General features: G+C 43.8%; 1 protein-coding gene across 2 annotated transcripts in view; it reads left to right on the plus strand.

Moving 5' to 3' along the window:
• Positions 1-4,030: 4,030 nt before the first annotated feature.
• plppr1 (phospholipid phosphatase related 1) overlaps positions 4,031-12,561 on the plus strand; it is a 234,237-nt gene continuing 225,706 nt past the window's right edge. The window contains exons 1-2 of one of the 2 annotated variants that reach the window (XM_085993317.1): positions 4,031-4,383; positions 7,470-7,589. In XM_085993317.1, coding sequence (XP_085849443.1) covers positions 7,524-7,589 — 66 coding nt within the window. In that variant the 5' untranslated portion in view covers positions 4,031-4,383; positions 7,470-7,523. The remainder of the gene's footprint in view (positions 4,384-7,469; positions 7,590-12,561) is intronic. The other variant, XM_085993278.1, reaches the window with a different exon arrangement.

Consider the following 12,561-nt stretch of genomic DNA (forward strand, 5'->3'; position numbering starts at 1 on the left):
ACAAATTGGCTGGAGCATTCCCTACATTACAGCAGTGACTACACTTCAAAAGTACTTAATTGGCTGTAAAGTTCTTTGGGACATCCTGAGGTTGTGAAAGGTTCTGAATAAATGAAAGTCTTTCTTTCTTTATGTTTGTACCACCAGAAATCGTCTTTTCAAGTGTTTGCTGAAAGAACTCTTTTTAAACAGTTATACCAGTGGCTGTAATATAAACAACGGATTACGCTGTAGTTTCTTGCCTGCTTATTTGCTTCTGTGAATTCTTTTTAATTGCAAATAAATCAGGACACTAGTTTAGCATGTACAACAACAACTGGCATTTACATAGCATCTTTATCATAGTAAAACATTTCAAGGCGTTTTTCAGGAGCGATTATCAAACAAAATTTGACGCCGAGCAACATAAGCAGATATTAGGACAGGTGACCAAATGTTTGTCAAAGATGTAGGTTTATGGAGCATCTCAAAGGAGGAGAGAGAGGTAGAGAGGTGGCGAGGTTTAAGGAGGGAATTCCAGAGCTTAGATCCTTGGCAGCTGAAAACACGGCCACCAATGGTGGAGCGATTAAAATCGGGGATGCACAAGAGGTCAGAATTGGAGGATTGTAGGGCTGGAGGAGGTTACAGAGATAGGGAGGGGCAAGGCCATGGAGGGATTTGAAAACAAGGATGAGAATCGAGGCGTTGCTGGACCGGGAGCCAGTGTAGGTCAGCATGCACAAGGGTGATGTGTGAATGGGACATGGTATGAGTTAGGGCAGCAGAGTTTTCGATTAGTTCAAATTTATGGAGGGTGGGAGATGGGAGGCCGGTCAGGAGAACATTGGAATAGTCAAGTCTGGAGGTAACAAAGGCATGGATGAGGGTTTCAGCAGCAGGTGAGCTGAGGCAGGGGCGTAGTTGAGCGATGTTACAGAAGTGGAAGTAGGCTGTCTTGCTGATGGAGTGGATATGGGATCCAAAGTACAAAGTGGTCTAGCAATGTGACATTTTCTGTTGTTTGAATGGACAAGACACGTAGTGGGATCCTTTATATTTTTCCAGTGGACATCTTCTCACAATCAGGGTTGTTAGACCTGGGCTTTGCTAATCCCAATGGGGCACAGAGAAAAGTTACAGATCTGACCTTGTAGGAGACCATGATTGCTTGTTGAAGCTGTCATTAAGCTACCTACACAAAAAAAATGTTGTGGAAAAAGACAAAACTCTATTAAGTTTTCTATGTATGGCACACACATCTTTATTTCAGCATCACTGTTATATCATATCTCTAGGTGGCCTTTCCCTAGAGACCCACCTGTCACACCTGCAGCTTCACGCCTCTGTCACTAGATTGAGCTTCATGAGCTCCAGGAGTTGTCGGTCCCCATACCTCTCCATCCCTAAAGCACTCTGAGAGGAATTTGCTTTGCCCTGACTTTCTGTGGGCCACATCACTGGGGAAATCCAGTATTAGTAAAAGAGAAGAAAAACTGCACATGCTGGAAACTGAAATTAAAACAGGAAGTGTTGGAAGTACACGCAGATGGGTCAACACCTGTAAAAAGAAAACACAAGTTAATGGCCCAGAAATTGCTGGAAAAATAATGGCAAGTTCACAACGTCCGCTATTATTATTTTCTAAAAATCCTAACAATTTGTGGCGAGGAAGAGATACGCCGTGAGTTGTGAATTGCCACAAGTTGCTGGATGATTTGCGCCGCTCCACCATTAGCCTCATGAAAACTAGATAAGCAAATGGGGGAGAAAGGAATAGAGGGTTATGCTGATAGCGTCAGATGAGGAAGGATGGGAGGAGGCTCGAGTGGAGCATAATCGCCGGCATGGACTGGTTGGGCCGAATGGCCTGTTTCTGTGCTGTTTATCCTATGTGATTCTGTGTAAAAATGAGAGCTCCCCCTAAACCTCCCTGTGCATTTCAAGAAATTGCTGGAGTTGCACCGTAAATACGAATGAATCTCGCCGCAGACATTTAAGGCTGCTGTTTCACAGCATAAGGACCCTGTTAATGAGGAGATTTGTGGTCCTGCAATGCCACTCAACCTTGAAGGCCCAGAAAGGCAACAATTGAAACTGTGGAGTCTCACTCCTGCAGGTAGCAAATTGTTCCTAGAGATTTTTTATATTAAAACATTTTTTTTCTTAATTTTCATTTCTGTCTCTATTTCCTCTCTTTCTTAATCCATTCTCTTTCTTTCCCTCTCTTTATTTCTCTTTCTATGTCTAATTTGACTCTAATTCAGCCAATTTCCTTTTCAGTCATTCCCTCTGATTCTTTCTCGGTCCTTAGCTCTCATTGGTTAAGGGGATAGACCATTAGACCTGACATTCAGGAGGTCCCAGATGCCCCGTTCCCCTTGCCGCACTGTTATCAGCCCGCACTTCCAGCAGTTTGAGCCGCAAATATAATACAACCTGAAGGGTGAGGAAATAATCCAATTCTCGCGCTCGCCGTGAGATGCCCCGCTCCTGTAAAATCTGGGCTATTATTTTGGCGGCATACTTTTCCAATGTTCAAGTCCATGAAGGGCGCACAATACTCCCAAAAATGTCAACTTATTTTCTCTTTACAGATACTGATCCACTTCCACTGTGTATTAAGGGATACGGAACCAAGGTGGGTAAGATGGAGTGAAGATACAGATAAGCCATGATCTTAATTGAATGGCGGAACAGGCTCGAGGGGTTGAATGGCCTCCTCCTGTTCCTATGTCTATGTCCAACACTTTGGCCCTGAATTTGCAGCTGGTATGACGGCGTACCCTCAGAGTATTCTCAGTGTACGCCGTCATACCACCTTTGAAATTGACCGCAAGTTTGGGATTTCCGCATGCGCACGTGCTAAATCCCGAACTTGCGATCTGTCAAGTTCCAAGAAGACAAGATGATCCGCTGTGACTTTGAAATCCTCATTGAAATTGAAAAGTTGGGCTAATTGCCCACCCACTGCGCATCAAGTACGCTGGAAAATTTTACGGCTGGTGCAAATAGGCGCAGGAGCCTGTTTGTACAGTACGGGGGGGTGGTGGGCGATGAGAAAACTGTATAAGAATTAAAACAAACACGTAAATGAACCTACCAGGCAGCTGTAAAGGCTTGGTTTGAGGGATGAGGGCGTTTTAATCTTTTTTTAATCTTGCAGAGTCTTCCAGTAAATAACTGCACTTACTCCAAAGTATTCCCTGTGCTTTTTAAAGCCAAGCACTGTACTTGTCAACTAAATATAATTAGTATCACACCGTGTAATTTACAAGTTGTAATGCCCAGGGCTTTCTCTGTTTCCTGATTGGCTAGTGAAAGGAGCACTGCCCCATGTGATCCCAGGTATGCTTACGCACAACAGTGCGCCCCCGGGATCCGTGGGCCACTACGCTGCCACAACTCCGCAGCGTTTCAAAGCAAGTTTTTGCTTGGGGGCTTCACACGAGGTAAGTGCGGATTTCCTTCGGAGGTCGGAGCTACACCGCCGACCGCTGGCTAAAAAAGCCATCAATTGGTCCAGGCAGCGGGCGGTCGAGGGGGTCGTTCAGCCAGATTGCCTGCCTCTCTTCCGCGGCCATGTTTGCGCCCGGGTGGCCCTGGAGATGGAGCACACGGTGTCCGCCGGCACGCTTGAGTATTTCCGCGACCGGTGGGCGCCGCGGGGACTGGAGTGCGTCGTCAACCCGGAAAACCAAATTTTAATTTGATTTGTTAAGTTTTAGTTGAACTTTTGTTAATTTACAGTCAAATTTGTTTTTGGTCCAAACTAAAAGAGTACACCGCAGACTGCAGTTTCAGGGCCTTTACGTTTTATTGCACATATTACCAGTGAGGCTTAAGATTGATTTTGTTCTGCAGATATAATATATCCGTAACGTTTCTGGATATATTGTTAAAAAAAAATCAGATGTACAAAAATGAATAACTCAAAAGCATTTTGGAACAAAAATCCTTTTTTCTCTTGGACCACTTTATTAATTGGGGGGATGAGATCAGCAAGGGCCAATTAATGGATCAGGACTGCAGTCCATTTCTTAACTCAAGTGTGCGTGTGTGAGAGAGAGCAGATTCTGTTTTAAGCAACTTTCTGCGACTTGTCTAGTTCTGTGAGCCCGCCTCCTTCAGCCACCAACCCCCCCTCCCCCCCCACAACACAGGAAGTGAGCCGTGAGTGGCAAGGAGTGGCAGTACTGTGGGATGGTGCCACTGCCGTTCGGCTGATAAGCGAGGAGTGAAGATGAGCTGCCGGAGGGACTGAGCCGGCGGAGAGCACCAACCTCTCCCGAGCTCCGTTGCCGGAGCAGCTCCTGGGCTTGCCCCGATGGTGCGGCGATGGTAGCGTTCGGCGCGGCACCAGCTTGGCAGTACGGCGCTGGTCAGCGGGTGGCACCGACACAGGTAAGGAATGAGCTTGGAGCTCGCTCTCTCTCTCCGTCCGCCTGTCGCTTCTTTTGTTTGTAAGGGACCAGGCGTTCTTAAAGCAGAGCCAGATTTTCCCCCACCGCCACCACCACTAGTCAATAGAGGTATTCTCTGCTGTGCAAACCTCAAAATGCTTGATAAAGTATCCTTTATTTTTGCATTGAATAATCCAGCATTATAGTGTCAACATGTTTGGTATTTTAACTGGATTTGTCACCTACTATTGTTCCAGATTGCAATGACGGCAGCTTGTGCATTCTTGTAAAATTGTTTTAATATTAATATATTAAAACGACTAATATATGTGCATAAGCCAATGTTATTTTCGTGGATTCAGGTAGCTTTTTTTTTGCGGGGTGGGGGGTCGGGGTATTTTTTTTGCTGATAACCAGAATGGTTTTGATGTGTTCTCACATCTAGCTCGCTCCATGTCCCCGGACGATGCATTGTTTGTCGAGGAACATTTCTGCAAAGCCTTTTGCTTTCGTTGTAATTGCCAAACCAATAAGAAAAACCACCTATTTTTTCTCCTCATAAAGGGGTAACTGTTTAAAGACCTTAAAAAAAAATTGAAAAACTTTCTGGGAAACTTCATTTTTTTTGTCTGCAATCACTCTGAAGCTAGAAATCCCCCCTATTATTTTTTGTGACTACACCGCACAGTTATAATCAAGTGCAGAGCAGATTGAATCTCTATCTGAATAGTAGGCGGATGCTTCGGCTCACAAACCTCTCTCTCTGTACTTATGCAGAAATAAGCATGCACTCTGGGTTAACCTCGGCATGGTCCTCTCAGTTAAGTAAAGATCTATGTCTAGTTTGAATCTTCTGCAAAGCCTGGATTCTGCAACAACCACACTCACACACAATTACCTAGAGAAGTGCAATGCCCCCAGTGATCGATTCACACTTTACTGATCTGGTCCCCTTTAGTTCAGAGATGGGAGTGGGGGGGGTGGGGGTGCTGCATGTGTAACTGCAGTTGCCCTACATTTTTCCACTGCTGGGGTCGTTATTAAGGGGTACAAAAAAGTCTCCCTGCCCCTTTACTGAACCTTTAACGTTGGGTAATCCCACAATGTGTGATTTCAATTGGAAGAAGAGTTAGCTGAGATGTTAGAATTGGACATTGTTGGTTTTAACACATTGTTTGTAATAAAGTTAATCGATTTCTATGAGATTTTAGAATAATAAACAGTTTTAAAAATGCTTAGTTATCGAATGTATTAGTCCCACCTTGGTTGTGTTTGGAAGCCTTTGTGTGTTTAATAGTGATTTTCTCAATCAGCCCTCACATATGTACAGGGGGACGTTCAAGCAAAAAATAGAATGTCTTTTAAAATAAAATATTTCCCACACTAAATCTCTGTGCCCTCCTTGAGCATTTATTTCATGGACATCAAAATCCAGGAGTTTGCAGTTTTAATGAGTGCACTCCAGTATGATTTGGACCCTGTAGCTTTAAATCCAATATTGGTATTTGACAGCAGTGTGAATTGGCACAAACTTAATGCCTTTTTGAGGATTGCACTAGCAGTTCAGCCACCGTGGACTCAGCTTTTAGCTCACTCCAAGACTATCACATATTGAGAAATCCCTGCTCCCACCTCTTGCACCCCATTGTGCTTTCAAACTGTTCGAGATTACTTTTGTCGATGTTTGTAGGATAGACTGTGTGCGTACTGGTAGAAGAAGAGTCTGAAAGCTGCTTTGTGTTCAAATGGCTCACTCAAGGGACAGATATTCCTTATTTTGCCAGTTTTGGTGGATAAGCAGACCCACGTATAAAATGAGCGATCTTTGAACTCTAATCATGTCCACTGTTTTGCTAAATTTAGTCAGCAGAGGAAAATATACATCAGGACAATTTGGGGATAATTCGCATTTTAGAAAAAATTGGGAGAATGTCTGGTTTGCTCAGTAATAAATGCACTGCTAATGAAAAGGCAGGAACACATGGCTTGTAAACATGTGATAGCTGTCCATGTGCTTTCATTAGTAGGTTGTTAATTATGGAACAAAAACAGAGCCAATCACTTGCTTTTCATTAAAGGAGCAATCTCGCCCTCTCACTTTACTTTGATGTGTGAAGACATGTCACTGATGCATAAAAATGTAGCTCACTGATTTATATCATTCAGTTCTGTCCTTTTTTAAAGGATGGGAATAGATGTGGAAATCATGGCATTTGTTCAGGTAATTGAAACTTCAGTTCAACTCCTGACGTTCTTTAGAAACGAGTGACCATTTATTGTTCCTACACCGGTTTAGAACACCCAAGTTACAAAAAACATCAGCAGAATCACCAAGACTTGATTTATGAGCAGCACGGTGGCATAGTGGTTAGCACTGTTGCCTCACAGCGTCAGGGACCTGGGTTCGAATCCGGCCTCGGGCGACTGTCTGTGTGGAGTTTGCACATTCTCCCTGTGTTAGCGTGGGTTTGCTCTGGTTTCCTCCCACAGTCCAAAGATGTGCGAGTTAGGTTGATTGGCTATGATAAATTGACCCTTAGTGTTAGGGGGATTAAATACGTGGGGATAGGGTGGGATATGTGTTGGTGTAGGGGTTATGGGGATTGGGTGGGATATGTGTCGGTGCAGGCTCGATGGGCCGAAATGGCCTCTATCTGCACTGTGGGGATTCTGTGAAGTGTTTTTCTTTATTCTTATTTTTGTGTTAATTCTATCAAAGATCGATCAGTTTACTTTTCAATGTCATATCTTATTGACAGGACTGTATACTAACACGAGACTAATGCAATGCATTTAAGGGAAAGTTAGATGAGCACATGAGGGAGAAAGGAATAGAAGGATGTGCTGAGAGGGTGCGATGACGAGGAGTGGGAGGAGGCTCGTGTGGAGCATAAACACCGGCATTGACCAGTTGGGCCAAAAGGTCTGTTTCTGTGTTGGAGACTCTGTGTAATAGGAAGTCTGGAGGAGTACTTCCTATAGTGCTAAATATTTTCTCTTTGGCTTGCTAGAGTTAGCGCTAACTTGGATTAAAATAAAGCAAATTGAAGGAACGCAGTGGTTAAAGTACCATTATTTGATTTGCAGGTGTGAAAGACTCTGAAACTCATTTCTCTTCTAAGAGCGATCTGATGAATCAGAATGGCTACAGAAGTGAACAATATTCAGAGGAGTTACTCCATCATTCCATGCTTCATATTTGTGGAGGTAAGCAGGTGATCTTACAGGGACAGGACTGTATTTAAATGCTTGTCTCTCTCTTCGTGCTGTCTGGCCCAAAACAGCAGGAAACCCATGGCTCACTAAAAGTGCGATTCAAGCAAAGCGTGAATTGAGGAAGACGGGCGGTTTAAGAGAAAAATTGCAAGCAACTAATAATTAGAAATTTCTGTTGCAACATGGCCAGAAATTATGTGTAGGGCACATGCAATAAAGCCATATCTGCCTCAGGGGTATGTTGGGAGCCTGTGAAACCTGCAGCTTATCTGGTTCTGTCTCGAGAAGCCTAAAGTGGAAAGAGATGGGTGGATCCTATACTGTAATATATTTTTTTAAACGGTTTCAGAAAAATGTCAGAAACATGTGACCCAGCATAGTACCTAATATGCAAACGTAGTACAAGTGCATTGATTAAATGTGCATCGCTTCACTTTAGCGCTGTTTTAAAACATAGTTGGGTTTCTTTTTGTGCTTTTTTTCTTCCCTAGGTTTCCTTTATTATTTACAGCAAGTGTACAGTGCTGCACATGGGAAATATAAGAAAAGGAGGTAATTATACTCCATGGGGCAGGATAGAACTTCCCAAGCTGGAAGCTGAACGAGACCTCGGTGTGATTGTTGACTCGTGTGATTGTTGACTCGTGTGATGTGGCCATTAACAAAGTAAATAGGATGCTTGGTTATGTCGCCTGATATAATGCCATGTTGAAGCTGCATGGCGCCCAGTTTAGTCTTCACTGGAGTAATCCATGCGGTTCACATGGCTGCAACATATGAGGACCATCTAGAACCCGGAGACAGGGCGATAGAGAGTAACAATGCTGATACTGAGGGTTAGTGGGTAAGGCTATAAGCAACAACTTGATAAGCTAAGGCTGGGCTAAAAAGGTTTCAATTATGAGGGCAGGTTGCATAAACTAGGCTTGTATTCCCTCGAGTATAGAAGATTAAGGGATGATCTAATTGAGGTGTTTAAGATGATTAACGGAATTGATAGGGTAGATTGAGAGAGATTTAGAGCTAGGCTGTTCAGAGGTGATGCCTGGAAGCACTACTTCACACAAGTGGAAATCTGGAACTCTCTCCTCCCAAAAAGCTGTTGAGGCTGGGGTCAATTGAAAATTTAAAAACTGAGATTGCTAGATTTTTGTTAGGCAAGGATATTAAGGATTACGGAACTAATGAGGGAAGATGGAGTTACGATACAGATCAGCCATGATCTAATTGAATGGCGGAACATTATCTGGTCATTATCTCATTGCTGGTTGTGGGAGCTTACTGTGTGCAAATTGGCTGCCGCGTTTCCCTACATTACAACAGTGACTACACTTCAAAAAGTACTTCATTGGCTCTAAAGTGCTTTGGGGTGTCCGGAAGTCATGGAAGGCGCTATATAAATGCAAGATCTTTCTTCAACAAATAGAACTGTGTTTACTCAGAAACCAGAAGTGGGATGTGTATTTATTTATTGTAACAGTTGACAGAGGCTGATGTCTGTTGCTGGACAGATCCTTTTTAAAACCTGCTAGCCAAATGGGCAGGTCCAAATGAGTTTTATTAATGTTATATTCTGCCTCTTAAATGGTATACAACCAAATACTGCACCTTGCACTTTTACAAAAGAATCTATTTTGCTTAAGCAAGCTGACTGCAGGCAGAGTTTGTCATGGTAGCTTATTACGCAATGTTAACACCCCTTTGATTTAGAGAAGAGAATATGTATTTCCAAGTTTGATTTTAATCATTGGAAGTGATCCCAGGAGTTATGTGAGCAGTTCTGTGTTTTTAGATTCTCGAGGCTCTTATTCATCACACTAATAACCCTTCCATGCTTACGACAATTGGTTGTCGAGATGCCGTACATGACTTTTGACAAGGATGAGAAAGCAATGCTGCTAGGTAGTAAAATCTCGATTTTTTTCAATCTAAATTGAACTCATAATTTTTCTGATCCATATTATATTTGCAACGGTGCAGACAAAACCTATCTCCCATAATGTGCCGTATTAGAGAGCAACAACAAACAACAACAACTTGTATTTCTACAGCACCTTCACCACAGTAAACATCCCAGGGCGTTTCACAGGAGTGTAATCAGACAAACGTTGACACCGAACCACAGGAGACATTAGGACAGGTGACCGAAAGCTTGGCCAGAGGTAGGTTTTAAGGAGTGTCGTAATGGAGGAGAGAGAGGTGGAGAGGTTTAGGGAGGGAATTCCAGAACTTAGGGCCCAGGCAGCTGAAGGCACGGCCGCCAATGGTGTGTGAAGGAAGTGTGGTTTGCACAAGAGGCAAGAGTTGGAGGAGCGCCGAGATCTCAAGAGGGTTGTAGGGCTGGAGGAGGTTACAGAGATAGAGAGGGGCGAGGTCATGGAGCGATTTTAAGCGTTGCCACTGTTGTAATGCAGGAAACACGGCAGACAATTTGTGCACAGCAAGATCCCACACACAGGAAATGTGACCATGAACAAATAATCTGTTTTAGTGATGTTGGTTGAGGGCTGAATATTGGCCAGGACACCGGGGATAACTCTCCTGCTCTTCCTTAAAATAGTGGCCGTGGGATCTTTTACATCCTGAGAGAGCAGATGGGACCTCAGTTTAAATGTCTCATCCGAAAGACGGCACCTCCAGCAGTGGCAGCACTCCCTCGGTACTGCACTGGAGTGTTGGCCTAGATTTTATGCTCGAGTCTTTGGAGAGGGACTTGACCCCACAACCTTCTGACACAGAGAAAGAATGCTACCAATGAGCCACGGCTGACACTATTATTAGTTGACTCTCGGTGCTCCCATTACCTGGAGGCCCATTTTCAATTTCCCCCCCCTCCCAGATGTGAAGCTGATGTTGTGGAAAAGCTGCCCATTGCGCAAACTGCCCAACTTTCACTTGCATTGATTTCACCAGAAGTGATAATGAGGAGCTTTGCATAACAAGCAGTCAATCTAACACAAAAGCAAAATACTGCGGATGCTGATAATCTGAAATAACAGCAGAAAACACTGGAAACCCTCAGCAGATCAGGCAGCATCTGTGGAGAGAGAAACAGAGTTAACGTTTCAGGTCGGTGACCTTTTTCAGAACACCAGTTTCACACCTGGGGGGAGCGGGCAAGTTGTTAACGCACCCACTGATCACTCCACAACATTACCAGTGTCCATCTAAAAAGGCGGTAGCTGCATCGCTCTAGGAGTTTGAATCTGGACCAGAGGGTGTTATCGAGCCTGCTTTGGTTGTCTGAGTTTATTATTAAATGGGGGACTTGCTTCAAGAACAGAGCACCGAAAAAAACAAATACTATTCATCTTTATGGCAGTGTTTGATTGTCGAGTGCAAGTTATTTCACGTTGTCAACTGGTTTTCTTTTGAGATCCAGAGCAGTGAAATGACCTTCTGTCCTTCGACTCCACTCATCCCTCACAGTCAACGACTAACAATTCCATGTGCTTCACAAGGGGGAGAAACAGACATTGAGCAGGAAGTGAGGAACGGGAAGACTGAAAGAATGGGGCAGGCTTTGGAAGTCAAGTTAAGTGACAGCAAGGTGAGGTGGTCTTGGTGAGGGTTGCCAACTCTGGTTGGACGTATTCATGGATGTTTCATCACATGACCACCCACCTCCAATCATTGTGCCCGGTCTTCTCCCACCTCCAATAAATGGGTAACTAATAAACAAAAGTGTTCAAAGAAAATGAAAAACAATTTTTTTTAATGCCCCTATGATTTTTCTCCCTCGCATTAGTGTCCAGGAGATGAATGTTTAATTCCTGGAGACTCCAGGACAACCCTATAGAAAAGGCTTTAAAAGTGAGATTCAGAGTGCAGAGGGATAATGGCTGAAAGAACAGTCTCTGATAGTGGATCCACAGGAGTGTGGAACAAGCAGCGGTCCAGAGTTAGAGGAACTGGAATGTGAGGCCCACTCTTCAAAATGGACCAGGCTGGGGTGGGGGACATTATTGGGAACTGAGTGGTACATTAGGATAGATGTTGACCTTTCACCTCATGGAGCTGAGTTCAAATCCAGTCTGGACCGCTGAATAAAAGTCTTGCTCTGCTGGCTGTAAAGGTCCCGTGTAACACTAATTTGGTCAGCCTCAAGCCAGTCCTTAGTAGGCATAGAGTTTCATAGAATCTTACACTACAGGTGGAGGCCATTCAGCCCATTGTGCCTGTGCTGGCTCCTTGAAAGAACTATCCAACTAGTCCCATTCCCCTACTTTTTCTCCATAGCTCTGCAATTTTTTCCTTTTCAACTTTATACAATTTCCTTTTGAAAGTTATTATTAAATCTGCTTCCACCACCCTTTCAGGCAGTGTATTGCAGATCACAATAACTCGCTGTGTAAAAAAAATTCTCCTCATCTCCTCCAGTTCTTTTTGCTAATCTGTGTCCTCCACTTACCGACCCTTCTGCCAGTGGAAAGTTTCTTCTTATTTACTCTATCCCTCATAATTCTGAACACCTCTATTAAATTTCCCCTCCACCTTCCCTGCTCTAAGGAGAACAATCCCAGCTTCTCCAGTCTCTCCACGTAACTGAAGTCCCTCAAAACTGGTACCATTCTGATAAATCTCCTCTGCACCATCACCAAGGCCTTGACGTCCCCCCTATAGTGTAGTGCCCAGAATGGGAAACAGTACACCAGCTAATGCCTAACCAGTGATTTATAAAAGTTTTAGCATAACTTCCTTGCTTTTGGACTCTATTTAGTGGGAATCATAGAATGTTAATCGCCCATTGGACAGTTGTACAGGTTTTATGAATTAGCACTCCCAGTGTTGGGTTTTGCATGGCATTCCCTCCATTAATGCTATTACTGCTAGCTTGTAAAATCTATACCGTAGTCAGATATAACACTGAACACTGTTCCCATTTGACAATTTCTGGACCAACTATCAAGATAGGAACAGGAGGAGGCCATTCATCCCCTCGAGCCTGTTCCGCCATTCAGTT

Source organism: Somniosus microcephalus, chromosome 1, assembly GCF_052327205.1.
Source record: "Somniosus microcephalus isolate GS21.2 chromosome 1, FLI_Smic_1.0, whole genome shotgun sequence".
Classification (NCBI taxonomy): domain Eukaryota; kingdom Metazoa; phylum Chordata; class Chondrichthyes; order Squaliformes; family Somniosidae; genus Somniosus; species Somniosus microcephalus.